The 25,124-nt window shown below is 38.8% G+C and overlaps 1 protein-coding gene across 2 annotated transcripts; it reads left to right on the top strand.

Moving 5' to 3' along the window:
* The first annotated feature begins 23,136 nt into the window (after positions 1–23,136).
* LOC110774644 (uncharacterized) lies at positions 23,137–25,124 on the top strand. Of its 2 annotated transcripts, none has more exons than XM_021979209.2 (7): positions 23,137–23,514; positions 23,650–23,777; positions 23,855–23,933; positions 24,006–24,117; positions 24,198–24,376; positions 24,449–24,516; positions 24,660–24,792. In XM_021979209.2, the coding sequence occupies exons 1-7, from the start codon at positions 23,438–23,440 to the stop codon at positions 24,662–24,664; spliced, it is 648 nt and encodes a 215-aa protein (XP_021834901.1). In that variant the 5' UTR covers positions 23,137–23,437; the 3' UTR covers positions 24,665–24,792. The 2 variants fall into 2 exon arrangements, with proteins under 2 accessions (XP_021834901.1, XP_021834900.1); XM_021979208.2 differs by having other exon boundaries at positions 23,162–23,514; positions 24,449–24,569; positions 24,660–25,124.

Consider the following 25,124-nt stretch of genomic DNA (forward strand, 5'->3'; position numbering starts at 1 on the left):
TATGTATAAGCATTTACTAAGTTAAACATCAAAGGATCTAGATTAGATTCTTCACCTACATTATATGTCAAAGAATTTAGCTGGATTCAGTATCTACTGAAATTGAATGAGCTAAAGTTACATGAATAGAATTCAATTGGGAATTATTCTGCAAAAGAATTTATCATGTATGATATAATATGAGGATCGCCAAAAACGTATCGTATGACTTTAGGCATGACGAACATATACCAATCTCTATTGATCTAAGTAAAGATCAACTAGATTGAGATCAAGAATACTTATGGTACTTAAAAAGGTACATAGGAATAGTTCTTGATTCAAGGAAATAAAGATGTGCTAAATATTGATGCGACACGCATAAACACTGGCAAAGGATCAAGCAAGACCCTTTGGAGTTAACCATTGACAAAAATGAGCTATAGAGCATCGTGTTTTGAAATGGCAACATGGATTGGAGACCATGAGTTGTTGCGTGGGAAATTAAATTTCTAAGTTCTAAGATATAGTTGGAAAGTCTTCCGCATATCTGTGAACTGCCTGGATAAGTAAATCCAAACAAAGCATCACTGGCAACCTATACAATTGAAGTAAAAGTACTTATTGCCTAAGAAGCAATAAAACAGGGTTATTTAAATTAAAGAGTTCTTCACTGAACTTGGGTGATCACATGTCTGCTAACTTGATGGTTCTTCATTGCAAAATGCGTAGAACCACTATCGAAGTAAGAAAGACTAGATCACATAATAAACAAACTCAAAAGATCTTATCATCATATCTCGAAGAACATTCGATGAAAAGGATATTAAGATTGGCAAAGCATGATAACTAAACCTATGCAACAAGTGAGAAGCAACACTCACATTGTAGCACTGGAAATCAAGCATAGCTTTGAATTCCATGAACTGTTTTAAAAGATGGGTTTGAGGCCCATGGTTGTAAAACATTAGTGTTGAACATTTAGCATATATGAAATGTATTTTCATATTCCATTTAATCTTGGTTTAGTATTAAATGATGAGTCCCTTCAATTTGACGATATATTCAAGATAGACTGTCAGGACCAGTCCTGTGACTAAGAAATGTCTATCAAGTGAACTTGAATGTCAAAAGTTGAAAATGGTCCCTGGTTGGAGTTTTCTATAAAATTGGACGCATAGAAAACGTTAGACGACTAGAATGCAAGATGACTAGTAGTTCTGTTTCTTGAACTATGTGGACATGGCAATGTCATAATCATTTGCATAGATACTTACTTTGGGAAAGACTAGTATCGGACAAGACCTATGAAACTTTACTATAAGAGATGAAAATCTGTCATAAGTAAATTTCATTAAAATTATTAGACACTAAATCCTCAATACCTGAGTGATTTGAGATTACTTGTTTGAGAACTGGTTGCTTTGACGTTGACCAACCGTCGCACCGTAAAAGCAGGCTATAACGGCAACGCTCAGGTAATCACCTATCAAACGAAGTCTAATCTCAAGATCGCAAGATTGGGATTGTCCTCCCATAAATCGGGATGAGATGCTTAAAAGTTGTACAAGGCCACTCGGAGAGCTAGAAACTGTGAAATGCACGGCCGTGCTCGGATGAATCATAGGCTATGATTATCTGTTTATTTGATCAGTTGAACTCTGAAACCGAGAAACACCTCTGGACATAATAAGGATGACAACTCTTACCTTATGTTCAAGAGCAAGCATCGAGCGACAAAGGAATTAGAAAATGCACACTTGTCCCTAAGGACAAGTGGGAGACTGAAGGAAATAATGCTCTTGCTCCAAGTATGCATTCTATGTTAATTCTAATAAATGCGGTTCAGTATTAATTAACAAGTTAATAATTCAGTGAGATCAAGTGAGCTGAATGCCTAGCTAGAGGCCGCTTCAGTTCAAGTGGAATTAAAGATATTAATCCACAGCTTACTCTTGACTGAACCCGTAGGGTCACACAAATAGTACATAAATGGATCAAGTATTTAATGGCATTAAATACTCTATCTATGGATATTCGGAATCGACGGATCTTGGTTTCAGTGGGAGCTGAGATCGTCACAAGCAAGAAATGAATACTCCGGAAACGATGATATTGCCGGAAACGGAAATATGGATCGTATCGGAAATATAAATATTATCCAAGTCGTAGATGTTGCCGGAAACGGAAACATGGTACGTATCGGAAAATATTATCGGAAATGGAAATATTGCCGGAATCGGAAATATTGCCGGAAACGGAAATATTGTCAGAATCGGAAATATTATCGGAATCGGAAAATAATTCCGGAAACGGAAATATTAAATATTTGTTCGAAACGGAAATTAATTCCGGAATCGGAAATATTAAATATTGTTCGTATCGGAAATGAATTCCGGAATCGGGAATTTAATAGGAAGCGTATCGTACGAATTAGCATCGGACGAGGCCCGCTAGACGAAGGCCCAGCACGAAGCCAGGCCATCGCCCAGCGAGCCGCAAGCAGCAACGCACGTCTCGACTCGGCCCAACGCAAGGCCAGGCTCAGCCAAGGGCGCGCGCGCGCGGAGCACCGCACATGGGCTGTGCGCTTGTCGTGGTGCGCAAGGCCTGCGCGGGTGTACGGCTTATACGATGCGTGTGCGGGAAATCCTAATCCTATTAGGATTTGTGCAAAGATTAAAATCCTAATCCTATTTGATTTGCTTTGTTATTTAGAGTCCTAATAAAGTTCTAATTAGAAAATCCACATCCTAGTAGGATTACAATTCCTTTTCCATACTCCTATAAATAAGTGCCTAGGGTCACAATTTATGGGTACGATTGAAATATTCAAAGGGTAAGTTTTTGAAATATAAATCAGCCATACACTTGCAATAAGAGCCGAAAATCCTAAGCACCTTAAGGGCGATTCTAGTTGGTCTAACTTGAGGCGGATCCGGACGTACTGTGGACTATCTACGGAGGGGCGACATTTGGAGTCCTAAAGACTTGTTCTTGTTCGGTTCGGGCGCAGCTAGGGAAGGCACGCTACAACATGTATGCATCTATTCTATGCTAAATGATTATGTGTAAATAATATGCTTTCCTGGCTTTATGGTTTTTCCGCATGATTTATGAATTGTCATATGTATCATAACCTAACACTATTGACAATGTCTGATTTTTTTTTTTAAAAGGAGATTCTCAAGCATTTGAATTACCACGAACGGATACCCTGAGTTCGAAGGAACGATGGGGCGATGCCGTAGAACAATCCTCTTTATTGCAAGCTTACTGCCTTTACTACTTGTTGGCGATTATGACTGTGTCTAGTGAAAGAAGGTCTTTAAGCGAACGATTATGTCTAGTGGTGAAAGAAAGTCTTTAAGTGAGTTAGTTCGCTTTAGGGAGGGTCAAGTCGAGTACTTTAGAGGTCATGGATGTTTGCGCTAGCCCCCATTCAATTGAGGCAAAGCGATCTTTTGAGTCTTGGCTAAGTGCCTAGGAGTGTGAGTGCTCCTTTTGGCAAGGGTACGTGCCCTTATTATTTTTCGATGTGTGCTCATTAATTTTGGCATCTTGATGACTTGGATTCTTCCTTTGACTTAATTTTTCTTTCGACTTGGGTTGCAAGTAATTAAATTTCAATAAGGGACTCTATTTCTTATTCTTGTTATTTTATAGGCTTTAATATTTTTGCAAATTGGTTGGACCGAATCATGGATTGCCTACGTATCCGCCTTAAATAGATTTAATTTGGAATCAGGTCTTGCGTAGTTCTTAGCCTAGAAAATGGTTTCATAGAATGCCGATTTTAAACAAGTTTGTTCTGAGGTGGAAACATATTATTTGAAACGGTAGAATAAGTGAAGTTTATTATTATTTTAATCTGCTGCCTTGCCGTAAGCCAAAAATTTGTTTTATATTTTTTTGATTGAGTACATGTCTTTTTTTGGTGGTACGTATATCTGAAATACGTGCTGTACCCCCCAAGTGTTCGTTATTTTTCCGTGTATGTACGGATAAAATGACGAGCACTTCTGGACAAATTTTAGCAACCAGAGAGATTCAGCGCCCAGGCTGGGGCGCTAAAGATTTCGGCGCCCAGCTGTAGGCGCTGAAAATAATTTCTGGGCGGATATTTTTTGGTGCGCTAAATGATTCTTTTTCTTTTTAGACTAACTTTAGAGGCGCTTTGCAAAGTTCCTTTTTTATTATTTATTACTTTTTTGTACTTTTCATTTGTCTTCTTTTTTTATTCGTGACTCAAGACGGTTTGATAGGATAATTTGTATAGGTATTGGTCAAGCATGAGGATTATATTCATTAGGACTCACAATTTGCAGTCTCGTGCTAGTGTCACGAGTTTACATCAATCAAGGCCAATGAGTATCATGAGGACGACTCAAGGGTATATCAACAGGACGTATCCAAACAAGTTATATGGTCATTATACTAATGGTGATGTAAGAGCAGGTTTTGGAAATAATGGGTATGACGCACGTGTCAATGGCCGTGCGTGGTTTGCGGTCGATAACAAGTTCAAGAGTCGAGGTAATGGTTTCTTGGGCTATGGCAATGAGAACATGGATGGGTTAAATGAGCTAAACGGGGACCCCAGAGCGAAGGCGTCTAAGGGCATAAGGATTGGAAAGGGTAGACATCGTAGAATTTTATGATTTGGATTGGTTGACTCAATTCTTTTCCATCGTTTACTAGGGTAAATTTCGCACTTTGGGAGGTACGGGCTAAGTATTTCATGGCTCGCTCTTTTCGCTCTCCCTTTTCTCTTTCTATTTTTTCTTCTTTGCTTGGGATTTCTCCCCAACATAAGTCCTTCAATCAAATTTTTTTATTTGGGCTAAAAGGTAGATGGTTGTGGTCTTTGAGTCACGAGACGAGACTGAGTGAGCCTCGTTTGGTAGGCTGTGAGGGGGTCGAAAAAGCGCGAGGCTAATGCGTGACCTCGTCCCTCGTGGGTGTGACGATTCTTTTTATTCAATCAAGTTTAATTGGATTTCCTGTGAGTATACACCCAATTGACTAGTAATATAGGAGTCGCCATTCAGTTTTTAACGACAATGAGAAAAACTGACAAAACCCGGTTATCGTGACATAAAGGGAGTGCAATTACGTTTGACCACGACGGCCGTAGGTTCCCTTGTGATCCCTGGTGTGGGGATCTCTCAATATACACCCGCAAGGTAGAGATTGAGGATTCGGGGGACTGTAACTACCGAGAGGAGTACTTCGCTCGTCGATAACTCCAGAGGCAGGATATCCTTACTAGCTCAGCATAAATAATTGAAGGGACATGCGTTAACTATTAAACTAATCTGAGTTGATTTTAGCAATATGCAACATATAATACTAATTCGATCGTGATTATCTGATTTAAATAGCATTGAGGGACCTAGCATGATAATCCGATTTCCCAAAAATATTATATTTGTTAGGCGTGATAGAACAATCAGATTAGGTTAGTTTAACAGTTCATAAAAAGGGCGAGGAAAGCAGTTAAATCATCGAAAAGGGACACATTACGACGCACCCTTGAGAGGTGCGTCACGGTTCTCAGAAAACTAACCACTTTGACTTTGCTATTTCTCCTTTTTATTTAACGAATCTCAATTATGGGACAGGATACGTTCTGTTCGATTTATGGATCGATTGCGACAGAACGCGTGAACAATTTCGCAGCGAGAGGCTTAGGCTAAGGGTTGGAGTCAATACTCAGAGTATAATTGTGTGTTGTGGTGTGTTCTTTCACGTCGAAATTAGGGGTCTATTTATAGGGAAGAGTTCGTGGAAAGATAGAATTGTAGAGTTCTAATCCACAAAGAATTAGGAAAAAACACGTACCCAGGTATTTTCAGCGCCCAGGGCTGGGCGTCAAAGATTTCGGCGCCCAGTTCTGGGCGTTGAAAATATGATCCAGGCAATTTCAGCGCCCAGGGCTGGGCGTTGAAATTGCTGTTTGGGCCGTTTCTTTGTCAGATTCGGATTGTAGAGTTTGAGATTAATTCGAGACTTTTAGCGCGTATCAATTTTATGACGGAATGCGTCTGGGCCCGTTACGAACTCTAGGCTCGTTAGGATTTTAATTAATACGTAACTCTTATTTCCGAATAGGATTCTCGCAGTTTTCTATCTCATTTAGGATTTATGTTGGAGTGCAACACCTAATTCTGACAGGTTTCTATCTTTTATGATTTGCCACTTTTAGAAGCTACCCTTTACGGCAGTTACTATTTTTAGCAGGTTTCCATAAATAGCAGGTTTCGGGTGAAATGAAAAGGGGAATTGAGATTCGTTTATTTTATAGAAGATGCGTTGTCAAGTGGAGTTTTTACGTCTTCATCACCGAACCTTTCCCTTTCGGGAATGGGGACAAAAGTAGGTGTCTACAGTTAGCCCCCACTTTGACTGAGTCTTGGAGTAAGACGATGGTCAAAGTATTAGACGGAGTGCGTCACACAAGCCATGGTGTATGTGACCTGTTTTGCGAGGGTCTCACGAGCCCCCGAGTGATAACATTTGACTTAAGGGTCATCACTTGAAGTGTCGACATATCCCTCACGTGTCATTGGGATTTGTCAACTGATAGTATAGAAACTTCCCCACTTTGTCATAGGAAGGATCTAAAGGTGCGTAGAAACTCCCTCACTTTGTCATTGGGAGTAGCTACAGATGTTTTCGAAATTAAAGCTGTAAAGTGTAATTGGGCCTGGCCAAGCCCAATCACGAGGTAAAACGTTTTTAAAGATTCTCATTTTCAGGGCTAGCTAAACGAGAAAACCCCTTGTTTTTATAGGACGTAAAACGAAGGAAAATCCAGCACATCGTTCTTTTTTGGAAAAACGGAAAACCAATCCTTTAATTTTTGGAAAAAGGGAAAACCGATCCTTTAATTTTTGGAAAAAAGGAAAACCGATCCTTTAATTTTTGGAAAAAGGGAAAACCAGAAAAAGTTATCGCTGCAGCGATTAAGGACCTGCGCGGTTAGTGACGCAGACCCCGCCCGCTGAAGGTGGGCGAGCCTGTCCGCTGAGGGTGGACGCCCCGTCCGATAGAAGTGGACGAATCTGTTTTGATGTTTTGAAAATAAGGACCTACGCGGTTTGTGACGTAGACCCCGCCGGCTGAAGATGGCGAACCTTGTCCGCTGAGGGTGGACACCCCGTCCGATAAAGTGGACGAATCTATTTTGAAATTTATTTTGCTTTTTTGAAAATAAGGACTTACGTGGTTTGCGCCGTAGACCCCGCCGGCTGAAGATGGCGAGCCTATTTTAAATTTGAAGATTTTATTTCTTTCGAAAACTGAGGACCTGCGCGGCTAGTGACGCAGACCCCGCCCGTTGAGGGTGGGCGAGCCTTGTCCGCTAAGGGTGGACGCCCCGCTCGCTGGAGGTGAGCGAACCTGAATTCGTCCTTTTTGATTTGGGATTTGCGTGGTTCGTGGCGCGATCTTGCCCAATTGAGGTGGGCAAGTCCCTATTTCTTTTGTGATTTCTTTTGAGAATTTCTATTTATTCATTCTTATAGGAGCGAATTCTTCCGAGGGATGCTCGGATTTAGTTGCAACCTGAATGTGGGTTGGCAATGTGTTTAGACGGACCATTGTCTTGTGGTCATCATCTTTCATGGTTTTGAGCTAGTCTTTATGGCTCAATCTTGCCACTACCTGGGTCTTTGATTGGGGGACCATGTATAAGTATCAACGGCGACCTTTGTCTTGAGGCCGTAAACCGGTTCTTTTTCTTTTGAGATTATCCAAACACGGGACATTGTACAGCGTAGTCTGGGAATATTGTTTTTAACTTTGTATACTCAATGTTTTCTTTCGAGCCCTCAAGCGCTCGTGCTTGACGGTCATTTCTTGTCAAAGAGGTTCCCTGGGGATACGCATTCTGTAATGTCCTTGATCGTGTTTGGGATTGTGCTCGTAAGTGCGAGCGTTCTTTGTAGTGGTGTGCTACTTTGACAAAGTCGTGAGGTGCGACTTTCGGCAATTTTCAAGTCGAATGAGTATGGAAGGGCCCACTAGAAGTTAGGGCCTTTTTTGAGCCTGGGTACATTTTCGGCGCCCAGGCCTGGGCGTTGAAATAATTCGCGCCCAGGTGGGGCGTTGAAAGTGTTGTTTGGGCTGGTCTTTTGATGACACAGTTGGCCTTTTGTTCATTCGTTTATTTCACTTGGAAGTTCTATGTATTCTCTTTTCTTTTGTTTTTTCTTTGTTTTTAGAACGTGATGATTTTCTTGAGAAGCCGTAGCCGATTGGTGGACTACGGTGCTTGTCATTTTGTGGCGATTATTTTAAGGAACTGTTGCTCTTAAGGTGTACAGTTATTGCAATAGTCGGGCGAGTCTATATGGCCCGAGGAACATACCTTGTAAGATTTTGATCGCTCTTGTATATATTTTTTTTTCTTTTGAACGCGTTCGTGAATGATGATATGTATGTGCGAACGAGCGTTCATAGAATGACCGTCGTGTGCGGTCCATTAATCAGTTTGCTTGAATCATCAATTTTTTTAGCAATGACTGATTTTGAATAGTTTGCTTGGAAGCTTGATAGGGTTCAGGCCCATTCATGAAGTGGGCTCAAACATCGTACCCTTTTGATTGTTCAAACATTTGCTTCGAGATTTTTTTATTTTGCTATGGTTGTTTCGTAGCTTGGAGCCTCCAAGTATGCATGTTGGGATGCTTCCTTTTGGCGTACGATATTTAGGTTCTTTCGAAAAAGATGCCTTGGGGTTCCGCTCGTGTAGGTGCGAGCTATCCCTTTCGTGGTAGGTAATATTTTGCTACCTTTAATCCTTAATGTAGAAGTCGTGTGGCTTGCATTTTGAATTTGGACGACAAGTAATTTTTTTTTTCCTCTTTTACACATGCTCTTTGGTCGTGCTCGCATTAGTGCGATATGCCTTACTCTTTTTTTTTTGACTTGTACCGTGGGACGGTTGAACTTATGGTGCAACGTAGGCTTGTGTGGCCTAACGACGTGTCTTAGAACATTCCTCCAGGCGTTGGGATATCATTATTATTTTTGCATTGGAGTACTTTATCACGCCTTGTTCAGGTCCTCGAACAAGGGTAGCACCTTCTGCGTGGGTTTGCACGGCTTATTACTTCGTTCGATGCAAGGATTTATAGATGTTTCTTTCTCATTTTTATATCTGGGCAAAACATGGCTAGCAGAAAGATTCAGCGCCCAGGCTGGGGCGTTAAAGATATCGTCGCCCAGCTCTGGGCGTTGAAAATTATCTCTGGGTATATTGTGACAGTTCTTATCCTTGATTTTTTTTCTTTCGCTTTTGTTTTGGAACGAGGTAGACTGTGTAACGGGCGCTTTATAGGGCGAGCGTTATGTGCAGTGGTTTGATCGGAGTTTTGGTGACTCGCGATTTTCAGTTACCCTTGTTATTGGGGTGACTTTATATATTCTAAGTAGCGCTTAGAATTTGGGAGGGGTTGTAGCCATTCCAAGGTTCGTTTTACACGATTAAAGCTTAGGATTGAGCCCCTGTGACATATGTATAGCATTAGCGTCGAGAATTTGCGATGAAATCGTCATTTCGAGCATTTTTAGAGTGTTTTTCTCAAGCCTCCAACTGTAGCTACGGGATTGGCTTGGTGCTATAATGCCTTGCATATGTTTTTGTGCATTCATGGTGACATGGATCATGAATAGTTTGAACCAGACTCGTTTAGTTCGAGGTACGTTCGAGTAGCGATCTGCTACTTCTCTTGTAAATGTCGTATTGTGCGACATCGCCATGGTCAAGGTAGTCACATGTCGAAGTGTGCCTTGACCAAAAGCTAGGGGCCTTTCTTTTACCCATAATCATATTTAAAAATCTTTTTGACTCACTTGCAACGTTGAGATAGATGCATACTAAGCTTAAACCAACGACACTTTATTATGTTCGAAGAAGTCTTTAAAAATCATTTGGAAATTATTTAAAATCCGAGTCCTATTGTGTACAATCCGAGGTGTCCTAAGTAGGTTGACTTATAGAAGGGTTCGTACAGGATTACATGAGGGAATTAAAAAACTGTTACGATTTTTGGAATGCCGTCTAAGGATTTGCTGGAGGCCAGGGTGCAGGCGTCAAGATATACTTGTGCCCGTTTGGCATATGCTTTAGGCTTTTAAGGCCATCTTTTCCAGAATTGCGGGAATATAAACCGTTTTCAAATTGACTTAGATTTACTTGGTGTATGTCTGCACAAAAGGTCAAGGTATACTTAGTTCTTTCCCTAGCTCTTTCATTTCAATTTTTTTTAGCCCCCAGTTGTTATTATGTCTTCCCTTTAATGATACTTTTACATTTTGATTTTAGATGCCTGTGTCATATGTCTGAGTAGGGTGATCCTTGGTTAAGTGCCATGTCCTATTGACAATGTCTGATTTTTTTTCTTTTTTCAAAGTGGATTAGCAAGCATTTGAATTACCATGAACGGGTGCCCTGAGTTCGAAGGAACGATGGGGCGATGCCGTAGAACAATCCTCTTTATTGCAAGCTTACTGCCTTTACTACTTGTTGGCGATCATGACTGTGTCTAGTGGTGAAAGAAGGTCTTTAAGCGAACGACTATGTCTAGTGGTGAAAGAAGGTCTTTAAGTGAGTTAGTTCGCTTTAGGGAGGGTCAAGTCAAGTACTTTAGAGGTCATGGACGCTTGCGCTAGCCCCCATTCAATTGAGGCAAAGCGATCTTTTGAGTCTTGGCTAAGTGCCTAGGAGTGTGAGTGCTCCTTCTGGCAAGGGTACGTGCCCTTATTATTTTTCGATGTATGCTCGTTTTGGCATCTTGGTGACTTGGATTCTTCCTTTGATTTAAATTTTTCTTTCGACTTGGATTGCAAGTTATTAAATTTCAATAAGGGACTTCTATTTTTTTTTCTTTTTTTTTTCTATAGGCTTTAATATTTTTGCAAATTGGTTGGACCGAATCATGGATTGCCTACGTATCCGCCTTAAATAGATTTAATTTGGAATCAGGTCTTGCGTAGTTCTTAGCCTAGAAAATGGTTTCTTAAAATGCTGATTTTATAGGCTGTACGTTCAGAGGTGGAAACATATTATTTGAAATGGTAGAATAAGTGAAGTTTATTATTATTTAAATCTGCTGCCAAAATTTGTTTTATATATTTTTTTTTGAGTACATGTATTTTTCGGTGGTATGAATACGTGTTGTACCCCTCCAAGTGTTCGTTATTTTTCCGTGCACTTCTGGACGAGCACTTCTGGACAAAATTTGGCGAGCAGAGAGAAACAGCGCCCAGGCTGGGGCGCTAAAGATTTCGGCGCCCAGCTATGGGCGTTGAAAATGACTTCTGGGAGGATCTTTTTTGGTGCGCTAAATGCTCCTTTTTATTTTGGACTAACTTTAGAGGCGCTTTGCAAAGTTCCTTCTTTATTATTTATTACTTTTTGTACTTTTCATTTATCTTCTTTTTTATTCGTGACTCAAGACGGCTTGAAAGATGGGTTAAATGAGATAGGATAGGTTGTATAGGTATTAGTCGAGCATGAGGATTACATCAACCAAGGCCAATGAATAGCATGGGGACGGCTCAAGGGTATATCAACGAGTTATATGGTCATTATGCCAACGGTGGTGTAAGAGCAGGTTTGACGCAAGTGTCAATGGTCGTACGTGTTTTGCAGTTGATAACAAGTTCAAGAACAAGAGTTGAGGTAATGGTTTCTTGGGTTATGGCAATGAGAACATGGATGGGTTAAATGAGCTGAACAGGGACCCCAGAGCGAAGGCGTCTAAGAGCATAAGGATTGGAAAGGGTAGACATCGTAGAATTTTATGATTTGGATTGGTTGACTCAATTCTTTTCCTTCATTTACTTGGGTAGATTTCGCACTTTGGGAGGTACGGGCTAAGTATTTCATGGCTTGCTCTTTTCGCTCTCCCTTTTCTATTTTTTTTCTTTTTGCTTGGGATTTCTCCCCAACATAAATCCTTAAACTTTTAATTTGGGCTAAAAGGTAGATGGTTGTGGTCTTTGAGTCACGAGGCGAGACTGAGTGAGCCTCGTTTGGTAGGCCTATAGTGGACCTTTAATTTTAGTAGGCCTAGGGTGGACCTTTAAATTGTCTTACTTTGCAAGCGTATTTAGTTGTTTCTTAAAATATGCAAATACCGTAGATTCAAAATGTTGTTTTTACCTTATTGAATTTTAACGAAAGAATTACATCGAAAGTAATTTTTTTGTTTCTTTTCAGATTCCAGTTTCTGGGATTTAATTGGAAGTTGTGATTTAGACTAAAACTTTCATTAATCTTTCTGATTATAACCCGTGTATGAATACAAGGAGGTGGCCTAGACTCAAAATAATGACGTGGCGTAGGCCTATAATACTTGATCAAGCAACTCTCAGACTTAGGCTAATTGGACCATAACTTTCGTTGGTTGACACTTTAGATTTTAACCCTTGGGTGTTCATTTGTCACGCGCCATTTTGCTTAATGTTGGCAAGGCAGTTAATTGGGGAGATCGAATTTTTATTTTTGCAAGACTAGTGTGTATTGCTTTTACCCCAATGGTAGCCCTATTGGTATGCTGATTTGGGTATTTTCATGGTTGGTCATGTTGCATTCATGGAAAATCTTTTAGTCCGTACTTAGTAGTATTTCAAGGAGCGAGTGACTCGAGAGGACTATGATAGTCGTGACCCAATGTGATTATAAACCTTGGGGCCATTAATTTTTTTTCTTTGCCAATGGTATTAACACCTTAGGTTCACTTTGGGAGTTGTGCGACTATGGGGGAATGATTTCCAGAATGTGACTGTTTCCATTTTGCAAATACTATAATATATTCTTTTTATTGGTGAGAGAGTATTGAGGCCGTAGACTCTTAGCAAGGGATGACAATTACATATGGGTGCTTATTGATTTAAATGTTAGGAAGGGAGACTCAATATGGTTTAACCTTTTAACTCGCAGAACGACACCAAGTATTAGGACCGATTCTATGGATAAGACAACTAAGACTTAGGATTTAGACTGTACTTTGGCATAGCCTAGTTTAGACTCGGATTTATTTTTTTATTCGAAAATTATTTTTCTTGAAGACTCTATTTGAACATTATTTTTTGAATACTTTGCCCATGTGATATTCATAGTTATTAGCATGTTCGGTTTTGGTGTCGAGCATTGTCGTCGTAGGAGGCCTAACAACGACACAAAGAGTTATTTATTTTTATTTTTTAGTCGCTTTTAGAATCGAGTGCCTTTTCATACGCCCTCGTAGCAATTCTTGTGATGAACATTTTTTTTGCGCTACGTATTTTCCTTTCGCTCGGGCACCGAGGCTGCTGCGCCTGACCAGAAGGCCAAGCAGCAACTTCAGCGCCCAGCTAGGGGCGTGAGAAATTCTGGCGCCCAGCCAGGGGCGTTGAAAATGCGTCCCTGGCTGGTTCTCGTTTTCTGTCTTCTGTTTATGCGACCTCGACTTGCGTGCTTGCCTAATAACGTCCTTTACGCGTAACAGCGTTTGTGGGATTCGTTACAGGCCATCCCGAGCGTCGCTTATTTTGTGGCGATCATTCGGGTTTGCGGAACACGTGTTTTGATATAACTCTTTGGTAAATTAGTCTATGAATGTTTGGGTAGTTTTTTAAGGTCGTTGGTTTTCTAGGATAGTTTGTCACACACAATCACATATTTCGCTACACATAACTACATTACAAACATGGATTTGAAAATTAAATATGCCATGTAGTTTATGATAGGCTTCTATGGGTAGTTTATTCGCGCCTGGCTTGGTACCGCTTCTATCGTAGATCTAACACATGCCCCGGTCGAGGTAGTGTCTTCAACAGACGAATTTCGCTCAAGAGGCCAACCCGCAAGTGCAAGCCAAGGGAGCATGCAGGCGAGAGGGACCTAATGAGCGAGCGATTGGGTTCGGGATAGGTGTACTACCTGCACAAGTACCGAGTGGGAAACATGCGCGGCGTATGCACCCCCCTATTGGGGAAAAAAGGTATCCTTAGTCCCAACTCCCGAGGGAGCCGAGATTCGTTATGCGGTTCTGCCCGTTCACATTAATATGCTGATTTTCAGGTCGTCCCAACTTGATGGGGAAATAAACGCGGGGTAGGATCGTTTCACCCTTCGGCTATTTTGATTACCTACAAGCACGAGTATTCCCTTCACTATCCCCAGTGGAGTCGCCACTGTGAGGGGGTCGAAAAAGCGTGAGGCTAATGCGTGACCTCGTCCCTCGTGGGTGTGACGATTCTTTTATTCAATCAAGTGTAATTGGATTTCCTTTGAGTATACACCCAATTGACTAGTAATATAGGAGTCGCCATTCAGTTTTTAACGACAATGAGAAAAACTGACAAAACCCGGTTATCGTGACATAAAGGGAGTGCAATTATGTTTGACCACGACGGCCGTAGGTTCCCTTGTGATCCCTGGTGTGGGGATCTCTCAACATACACCCGCAAGGTAGAGATTGAGGGTTCGGGGGACTGTAACTACCCAGAGGAGTACTTCGCTCGTCGATAACTCCAGAGGCAGGATATCCTTACTAGCTCAGCATAAATAATTGAAGGGACATGCGTTAACTATTAAACTAATCTGAGTTGATTTTAGCAATATGCAACATATAATACTAGATCGATCGCGATTATCTGATTTAGATTGCATTAAGGGACCTAGCATGATAATCCAATTTCCCAAAAATATTATATTTGTTAGGCGTGATAAAACAATCAGATTTAGTTAGTTTAACAGTTCATAAAAAGGGCGAGGAAAGCAATTAAATCATCGAGAAGGGGCACATTACGACGCACCCTTGAGAGGTGCGTCACGGTTCTCAGAAAACTAACCACTTTGACTTTGCTATTTCTCCTTTTTATTTAACGAATCTCAAATTATGGGACAGGATACGTTCTGTTCGATTTATGGATCGATTGCGACAGAACGCGTGAACAATTTCGCAGCGTGAGGCTTAGGCTAAGGGTTGGAGTCAATACTCAGAATATGAATTGTGTTGTGTTCTTTTCACGTCGAACTTAGGGGTCTATTTATAGGAAAGAGTGGCGTAGAAAGATAGTTTTTCAGGAATTTGAATACGAAACGGATTAGGAAAAGAATCCGTCCCAGGTATTTTCGGCGCCCAGCTCTGGGCGTCAAAGATTTCGGCGCCCAGGGCTGGGCGTTGAAAATAGGGTCTGGCAGAATTCTTTGTCAGATTGGAATCTAGAGTACGGAGTTCATTAAGAGATTTAATCCGAGTTATTTGGTGCGTATCAATTTACGACGGAATGCGTCTGGGCCCTTTACGAACTCTAGGTTCATTATGAGTTTAATTAATACGTTAACTCTTTTATCGAACTGCGATAGGAATAGAATTCCTTTTACAATTTCTATCTCTTTTAGGATTTATGTTAGAGTGAAACACCTAATTCTGACAGGTTTCTATCTTTTTATTCTTACTACTTTTAGCAACTACCCTTTACGGCAGTTACTATTTTTAGCAGGTTTCCATAAATAGCAGGTTTCGGGTGAAATGAAAAGGGAATTGAGATTCGTTATTTTATAGGAGATGCGTTGTCAAGTGGAGATTCACGTTTTCATCATCGAACCTTCCCTTTCGGGAATGGGGACAAAAGTAGGTGTCTACAGCATAATATACATTCATTCAATATATAAAAGAATAAATAAAATTGGTGAACTAGTATGTCCCAAAACTCTTGTCTTGAAGCATCCAATCTTCTTCACCATCTTGTTAGCTTGGCATCCTCTTGAATCTTCATTCAATGCTAACTTAAAGTTCTAAACTAGAAATACTTTAAATAATAAAAATTACATCAAAATTTCACTGGTTCGCAGACCATATTTAAAACTTTACATTCATAGATAAAACGGTTCGCAGACCGTAGTTAACTATCCTAGATTGGCCATACTAGTCACTTGGAGTACCTGCATTACATAAAAAATATATTCTATGCATTCACCCATTCGTATCCTAAAACGAATGGCCCATTTAATTACGCAAGTATTTACGTGAATTATTTAAAATTCACGTTCACATAAACGCGTCCTAAAATATTAATCAATTTCCAAATTATTACTCATTAGAATTTATTCTAATTAAAATTTGATTTAATTAAAATAAAACGACCTACGAAAATAATTAAAAAAATTATTTCATTCTAATTTCATTAAGCGGCTCCCACTCAAACCAAAAATTATTCCGGATAATTAAGTATTTAAATATTAAATTAAACTCACGGCCCGACCCAAGTTCAATAAAATAATTATTAATTACCCCGTTAGCCATTTTAATGCAAACATAAATTTTCAAGCCCAACGAAACAAAAATAAAGCCCAAAGTGCAATGCGGGCAAGGCTTGCGCCCAGCCCAGCAATGCTCGTGCTGTGTGGCCTACGAGGCACACGGGCATTGCGCCCATGCCCCCGCAAGCCCCGCGTACACATACCGCAGCCTTGCGCTGCTGTGTGGCATTGTTGTTGTTGTTCTGCTCGACGCTGCGCACAAGGCAAGGCAGCCTTACCCCTTGCTTTCTTGCAGCTCGCAAGCCAAGGCTTGCCTGCCTTGCTCGCTCTCCTCGCCCAGCGCCACGGCACGCAACACGCTTGTTGCTGCCCGCGTTGATGTGGCTCGGCAAAGGTGAGGTAGCCCGCATGGCTACGACGAGCCACACGTCCACACACACCCCTCGTGTTCGTGCTTTGGTTAGTGCCTACGGACCAACTAATTAAAAAAAAATTAATTTTACGAACAAATTTTCATTAAGTTATTTTTCTTAAAATTTACGATTTTTATTTTCGAAAAATAACGACTTTGCGATTTAATTAATTTTTAACAACAATCCGATTTTGTTAAATTTATTAAGTCTAGGCTAACTTTATTCAAATTTTTAGAATGAACAATTTCAACCAAAATTTTGAACTTTTTAATAATCGAATTTAAAACTTTAAATCGTTCTAAACATTTAAATTTTAGATTTTTACGAATTTGGTTTAAGTGTTGATTAAAATTAACGAATCTAATCAAAATTTTAATCCAATAATTTTTAAAATCTGCTACTTTGCATGAAATTATATTCCCTTTCCCAGTTAACCAAATTTCCAGATCCAAATTATTTAAAAAATCAATTGGCGATCTAAAATTTAGGAATTTGGGAAAAGAAAAATTAGGGTTTATACTTAACAAAAATGGGCGAAATTTTTACCATAATTCTAAAATATAGCAAGAAGCATTGTGTCAAAATTTAAATCAATCCCAAGTAGTTTAGGTCGACCAATTAATTGAAAAACTTTCCGAATTTGTTAATTTTAATATGAAAATTAACAAAAACGGCCAAAACCACATACTTCCAGGCCTGTTTAGCAATTCTATTCTCATGAGTTGATCTTAGAAAATCGTTTTCAATCAGATTAGGGTCAGAAAAGTCGAAAATACGAAACTTTTTGAATTCAGAACTTATTATACGATTCAACCAACAATCCATAATAATTTGAAAAATTCAATAAAAAAATAAAAAAAGTTCGACAACAGCAAAAACAATAAATCATGCTAAAAAAATACTTTGAATAAAAAAGGTTCATGATACCACTGTAGGGGAATACAATTAAACATACATAACATGTGTGGAACATCCCCAAAGCCAGTAAACATGTATAAAGCACAGATTAAGCATACTTACATTTGAAGCGTGTTTTCCGAGTATAGTATCAACGAACACGAACAAAGAACTCCAATTGTCGTTCCTCTATTTGGTTCACCGACACGTACGTTCATATCCGTCTTGATTACTGTAGCTTATACAACGTTCAAGAGTTTGTGCTTTTTGGGAATAACACATCCATGGAGGCTAAGGGAGAATTAGGGTTTCTCTCTCTTCCTTAGGGTTTGATGTGTAAACTAAATTCTGTGCTAGAAAAACATAAGTTTAGGTTATTAAAATAACCTAGATAATAAGCAAGCCAACCGACCAAGGCCAAAGGCCATTGGCCGGCCAGCAAGCCCACAAGGGGCTTTATGCGTGCACAACAACGTGGGCCGCGGGCCGCGAGCTGCTGCTTGCTTTGTGCCTTGTCCGCGCGCACCACACAGCAGCGATGCCTATGGGCCAGCGCTGCATTGCCATGCACGATGCGCCAATGGGCCTTGCGCTTGTGCGCTCCGGCTCGTAGGTTGCTTTCGTATTGTGATTAAATTATCCTTCGACAATTTATTTATCGTTTCGTACTTGACGATCCAATGTCGTACGATACGATTATTTGTCTCGCCTAGCTTACGAATATACGCAATACGATATACGATTTCACGATCCAATGTTTAATCGTATATTTATGTTTTTCCGAACTAATTTCCCGAAAAGCTATTAACTGAATTTTCGATTCATTTAATCCGGTGATCTGTTACATGCCAATGGTGTGACCTTATAGGTTCAGTCAAGAGTAAGCTGTGAGCCTAATATAGATTAGAACTCACTGGTCGGAAGCATTGCTCCAGCTAGCTGTTTCGATCACTTGATCTCACTGAATTAATTATTCGTAATTAATCTGAACCTTGGTATTAGACTAATGCACCTTGGGTGAAGGACATATTTCCTTCAATTATGTTGTTGTAATTCCAGTGTTCACTGGCAAGTTTTAGATAATTCAAAATAAACCTCTATGATGGTATGAACCAATACCTCTCATCAGAAGTTATCTTTGCTTAATTACTTGCGTTGTTTCTAGCCTATATAGATATTGTGTTGTCGCATGTTTTTAAGATTTCTAAGACCCAGCAAAGTCTCCCTCAAAACAGATACATTCTCGTCGACGGTCTCACTTGTGCCTGCTATGCGCACACAAGGGCCCCGTTTGACCCTCGACCCCCGCTCTTGTCGCCAATAGGCAAGAGTGCACATTCTGAAGCAAACACCCGCTCGTGCCCCGAGCCTTGAAATTCACTTTCCGCAGAAGGCTTGCGCCCTTGCCGCCCCATAGTCAAGGGCGCGCCGCATGATCCGGTGTCAAAACACTCGGACCATGACACTAAGGCTTACCGAAGTGTGTTGTGTTATCGGTTGGGGGTTCCTTTGTTCTCTGTTGCGGCGCCATGTTCTGCTTGCTCTAGGGTCTTTGCGGGAGATATGTTCGGTGATCATGCGGTGTTATGTCCTGGCATTTGGGGTATTAAACATCGGCATAATGTGGTTCAGGATACCCTTGCTGATGTTTGTTACCGGTCTGGGATTTCGGCGCGGAAAGAGGTTGATATTGGTCTATCACGAGAGAACGATGGAGCTCTCCGACCTGCAGACGTGTTGCTCTACTCTTGGGATTGGGGTTGTGATGTGTGTGATGACTTAATGGGATATTTTCCTCTCACACAATCTGGGTTGTCTGGCTTTATCCAGGGCCGGGTTGTGACTGATGCGGCTGTTCGGAAGCGGGTCAAGTACGAAGCACGTTGTCGGGTAATTGGTTATGGCTTTGTTCCGTTCTCTTTCTCTTCTTTGGGGGAGCTGGATAAGGATGTTGTTGCGTTGCTGAAGCGGGTTCAGAAGTTCTCTAAGACTCAGGATATAGGGGCTCGTGCTGCTGCTCATATTTTTACCAGGATAGACTTTGCTATAGTAAGAGGAATGGGGGCCCAGATTGTATCTCAGCGTCCCACTAATTATTTGTAAAATGGTTGACTTTGTTAGAATTTGATTCATAATAATAATAATAATAATAATAATAATAATAATGTACCAAGATGGACACCAAGCCCAACAAGGCCCTTGACGAAAGCTACTGATACTGAAGAGAAGAAGAACACAAGAAAAGATGATGGTGATGGTGAGAATTTAAGGAGGGATTCAAGCAGCTTAAGAAGATACTTCCCTTTTAGCTTAACTGGTAGTATCAGTGCTTCTACTACCTCGTCGCTACACCTTCCTACTACTACTAGGTCAGTTCATGATGTTGCGTTGTAGACGACGGCGGAGCTTAGGGACGCTGACTCTTCCTTTTAAGGAGATGATTTGTTATTGCGGGATTGAAGAAGGTGAAGCAATTTTATTCATTTTTTGACTTTAATTTTCTGCTGTGGTTTTTATTTTTTTGGGGGTTTTAATTAGCTTCGGGAAGTCCGAGTCTACGTGGACACTAGAAGAAGGAAATATTTTTGGGCAAACACTAGATTGAAAATTTCTTTTATTTTAAGGAAATTTGGTGAAACACTACCTTTAAGTTTGGTGGTTTTGTGAATTGCTACATTTTAAAAAGGAAATTATATTTTACTACCTTATAAGTTTGGTTTGTTTGACTAACACTACCATTTTCCCTTTTTTGTTAATGTTTTACGTCTTTGGACTCCACTACAACGGTTATTTAATATGGCAAATGCACAAAATGACAAATGAACAGAGATATTTAAAAGAATAGAAGAAATACACGACGGAAAACATTAAAGAAAAACGTCAAATGTTAGTGTTAGTCAAACAAACCAAACTTATAAGGTAGTTAAATTAAAAAAAGTTTATATAAGGTAGCAATTCACAAAACCACCAAACTTAAAGGTAGTGTTCCACAAAATTTCCTTATTTTAAACACTACTTTGGGAAATGGTTCTCAGATATCTATACACTATATATTAGTGTTTTTTTATATTTTCAATAGTATCATCAACTGCAACACATATCTTGCCTTTTTTCATATAAATATATTTATTTTGCACTATGCTGGAACCACATATATAATATATATACACTTTCTGTGTAGAGATTTAAATAAATATTGCAAGATATATATCATCAACACTTAATATATGTAACATCGAGCACTATGACCATTATACACATTTATGCTCTGAACGTGTAACAATTTAACACAATCAATTCATATATATTTATGTTCAAAAATACTTCGAGGTCATAAAGTTGGCATATACACTTATTCATGTGGAGATAAATTTATCATCTTTCATTTTTTCCAACTTATTCTTGCTCGTCTCCCTCTAAGTTGGGAAAATATTTTCAATATGTTATGAGGCATAAAAACTGTCACCAACTAAGTAATACACTTTTCAACGTGTATTTTGATAAATATTTCATACTTTTGTTCTCTTCTGGATATCAACAATTATTATGAGGAGTATATATAATATGCAGTTGTTTTCTTCATATTTTCTCTTTTCGTGCTGACGTATGATTGCCCCAATCAAGAGTTTAATGATGCTTATTTATGATACTTGAATCAATGACAAAAACACTTATAATAAGTTAAACTTCTTGGTGATGTTCAAGTCACCTACTATCATTACGGTGAACTTTGGGTCACTTACTATCATGGTGAACTTCAAATGACCTATCATTATACATTTTTTTCAAAATCATAATATGTATTTATTTTCTCAATCGATTCATTATAAATTTTCGATTGAAATACAACTCAACCTCATCATTATGTCTTGCATTTGGATGTATGCAACATGTGAGGGAGTGTCAGCACATAAACTATTATTTTATTTTTTAATTATTTTTTTTGAGAGAGAACAATTGTGTGTTTTATTCCATGAACAATGGGGTATACATACATACAATAAAATAGAGTTTGTTTGGAGAACAATAAACCCTAAGATTTAGAATATTCCAAAAGATACCAGAGGTATACTGAGCATCCACATAATATTTCATAACAATGGGTTAATTATAAAAGTGGACGCATATAAATATCAAACTAGTTTCGTAAATTAGCTTGCCATTGAAATACAAATTAGCAAAAAAAAAAAGTTAATCAGCTTAAAATATTAAGGTTATGTGACAAACTAATTTAACAATTTTCTTTTAAAACGTCAAAACCAAAGGATATGAAAATGTGTAACAAAATGCAAGACGGGACCTAATTACAAATATAAAATTTTAACAACTAGCTAATTTCCTAATGTGTTTTTTTCATCGTCTTTGATAATAAATCTCTACTCTTTTAAAAGTGGCACCTACATTACTTTTCTTATGAACAGTGACTATATGAAACAACTTTTTCCTCTCCCTTTACAAATGTATCCCCACTAACAAAAACAAAAATTATACTCTATTTTGGGAAAATTTGTCCTCCACCGTCAAAATAAGAGTTAAGCTTTTTGTCAGCATTAATTAAGGCGATAATTACCAATTAAACAAACCACTTAAGCATTAGGCATGTAATAAGAAGTAAGAATAAAGGTCAACTAAAATGTAGCTATTAAAATGAACTTCCTTATATATAGGCTTGTCAACATATAGACACATGGAGATTGTAAATTATCTTAGGAAATAAAAGCCAGAAAAGTAATCGCCATAACTTCAAACATTAAAGGCCAGACTCTTAGCTAGAAATCCCAAATAATTTCACATTTTCCTCTACACATAAAGATACCATGATGACACTGAACACTTGTCCAATTAAGATAACTAAAATTTAACGGAGAGAATAAACAAAGGCTTACAAGTGCTTCACCATCAATATAACAATACGAACCAAAGACACCATAAAAAACAGTAGTCATGAAAAACACAAAAGAAGGTTGTTTTCTCCAATACATTAATGAACGCAAACAAAGGGAACAAAAAAATCACTTTAAAACTTATAAATGGAGGTCAATATGCATCTCGATGAGAGTTATATGAGTCACTAAATCAAAATGAACAACATAGTTCTAAAACAACTTTAATTTGAATCTAAACGTAACAAGTACATCGTATAAATCCATTTTAGGAACAATATGAGGTCCTTTAATTCAATCAAAATCCAATTAAAAATCACATGATATGTATGAGTAGCTGTTTACTGTCTCTCATATCAAATGAGGCTAATCAATAATCTAAAGTTAATTGAAATAAATGTACACAGAATAGAATAGAATTAGATTATTATCTTTCTAATTAATTTAGCTCAGCTATACTTGCTAAACAATTCTAGATAGCTTGTACAGAAATTTGAATGCCTAATACAAGAAATTGATTGGAAACACTAATAAGTTGATAAGCCTACATGGATAGATGATAAGAGTATAAGTTTCTCTTAGCATTCTCAATAAATCTATAAAACCTTATACTTTCTTATACAAACATTTCAGGGAAACCTTCTTAAAGGTGCTCTTTTTGGAGATGAGGTTGAAGGGTTTAAGGACGTGCTTGAACTACACAAGGAATATGAAATTGCAAATACTCCTCTAAGACTTATTGACCCAAAATTTCAGACTAGGCCTGGAGAATGCCAAATAAGCTTTGGAGGATAAACTATAATACAGCCTGTAGATGCAAATGCAGGACCAGTGATGCCAAAGTACCTATCAATTGCTGATGTCCCACGCACTAGCAATCAACAAGACCGCTTTGGTATTTTCCATCCTTAAACTGCTCTCCAAAATTTAATTATAAATTTCATTTTAGGCTAGCTCACATATACCAAACAATAACTGATGTGCTAGGCGTAGTTCTATTCATGGAAGAAACCAGAACAATCAAAACTGCGGCCGGAGTTGATCACCAAGTCCGTGAAACTGTTATCACAGACCATAGGTAAATCACAACTATAATAACATAACCTATACTTCCTATTCTTTTAAAGAGCCTCCGTTTCTACAATTGCTACAATATTCTTATACATTTCAAGAAACTAACTTACTAACCTTAAAACTTCTCTATGTAAAACAGCACTGACCAACCTCTAATTGTCTCTGCTTGGGATGAACTAACAAGCATTGACTGTCAACAGCTAAACACGTGGACTCAATCTTTCTTAGTTGTTGGCTTCACCTCTTTAAGGCCAACAACTCACAAAGGTAACTCCTACCCTGCTTATTACAAAGCCTCTTATCACCATATTATTATTCATACTGAATACTAATACTCTGTTTAGGATTTTCTATGGCATCATCCATGTTGACAATCATCACTACAAGTCCACTAGGAGATAAGACAGACGCATTAAGAACATGGTAAGCTTACAGGCCCAACTCATTCCATTTCACTACACTTACAACACACGTTTCACATAACATCACTGTCAGGGTCAGAGAAAATCAAACTCTCCTTACTCATCAGAGGTTAAAGGTACTGCAAATCAGAAATCCATCAACAACAAGATTCATAACAACAATTGCTGATCTTGAACTGAAAAAGGTAAGCCTAATAATTTCACATGGTTAAAGACCTAAAAACAACATACACCATTTAATAATTCCCTATATAAACAATGTCAGGTTTGTAATACAATGCAAGAAGAAAGTCACTGGCTGAAAATTACAATTCCAAATCCTGCTCAGCATAAAGTCACTGCATATCTCGGATGCAACAACTGTGGAAGACGTTCCGATCTGGCAAACGACGTGACTTACACATGCTCTTTTTGCTCAAAAGATAGCTGCATTTCAACACCAAGGTTTATATCTAATATATTGGATTACTAACTACATGCTACAATTCTTTCTTTCTAATATTCATCCGCCTCTAGGGTCAACTTCACATTCGAGGCAACTGACAACACTGGAACACTGTTGTTAACTGCCTTTGCTGAACAATGTGAGAATCTTCTCAAGCTTACAAGTTCCCAGATTTTTGAAAACAAGATCAATGTAGGACCTCTCCGCTCCCTAAAAAATACTTTAAAATGACACAATTACATCTTTAATTTCATAATGCATAAGACAAATTTTGAATTACAGGGTGAATTGGAGGACTTCGCAGAACTCACAAAGGAATTGAAAAGCAAAAACGCATTCATCCAAGTAGGACCGGCAACATCGTTGTCAAGGATAAGGCTTTTGAAATGGATGATCAAAACCATTTCTTTTGACTAGAATATCGTTTGTTAATGACTTCTTTTGCAACTCCCTAGGGCATCTTATAGGAACACATGATTTATCAAACTTGTATAGAAAAACATGTTCAATGTTCCTATAAGACACCTTTTGTTAAAGAAAATTAGATGCCCACTTTTGGAAAAAAAACAAGGCTTTAGCTTGTACTTATTGTAGCAGCTGCATATCATGTAACAAACCATCTTACAGTGGTTTGATTTAGGGAATGTGGCCCAATTAATTTGTAAACACTAACAAACTACTTTTGGTTTCATTCAGGGAATGTTAATCCCTTGATCTTGTAAACTTTATAATATAACTAAGTGTTCA

This window comes from Spinacia oleracea, chromosome 2 (genome assembly GCF_020520425.1).
Source record: "Spinacia oleracea cultivar Varoflay chromosome 2, BTI_SOV_V1, whole genome shotgun sequence".
Classification (NCBI taxonomy): domain Eukaryota; kingdom Viridiplantae; phylum Streptophyta; class Magnoliopsida; order Caryophyllales; family Amaranthaceae; genus Spinacia; species Spinacia oleracea.

What these genes read in the sequence shown, in the direction of transcription:
- LOC110774644 (XM_021979208.2), top strand. Translation starts at nt 23,438, where the DNA reads ATGGAAGAAACCAGAACAATCAAAACTGCGGCCGGAGTTGATCACCAA. An exon ending in ACAGACGCATTAAGAACATG is followed by an intron (nt 23,934 to 24,005) that starts GTAAGCTTACAG and finishes CATCACTGTCAG; the next exon opens with GGTCAGAGAAAATCAAACTC. An exon ending in AGCTGCATTTCAACACCAAG is followed by an intron (nt 24,377 to 24,448) that starts GTTTATATCTAA and finishes ATCCGCCTCTAG; the next exon opens with GGTCAACTTCACATTCGAGG.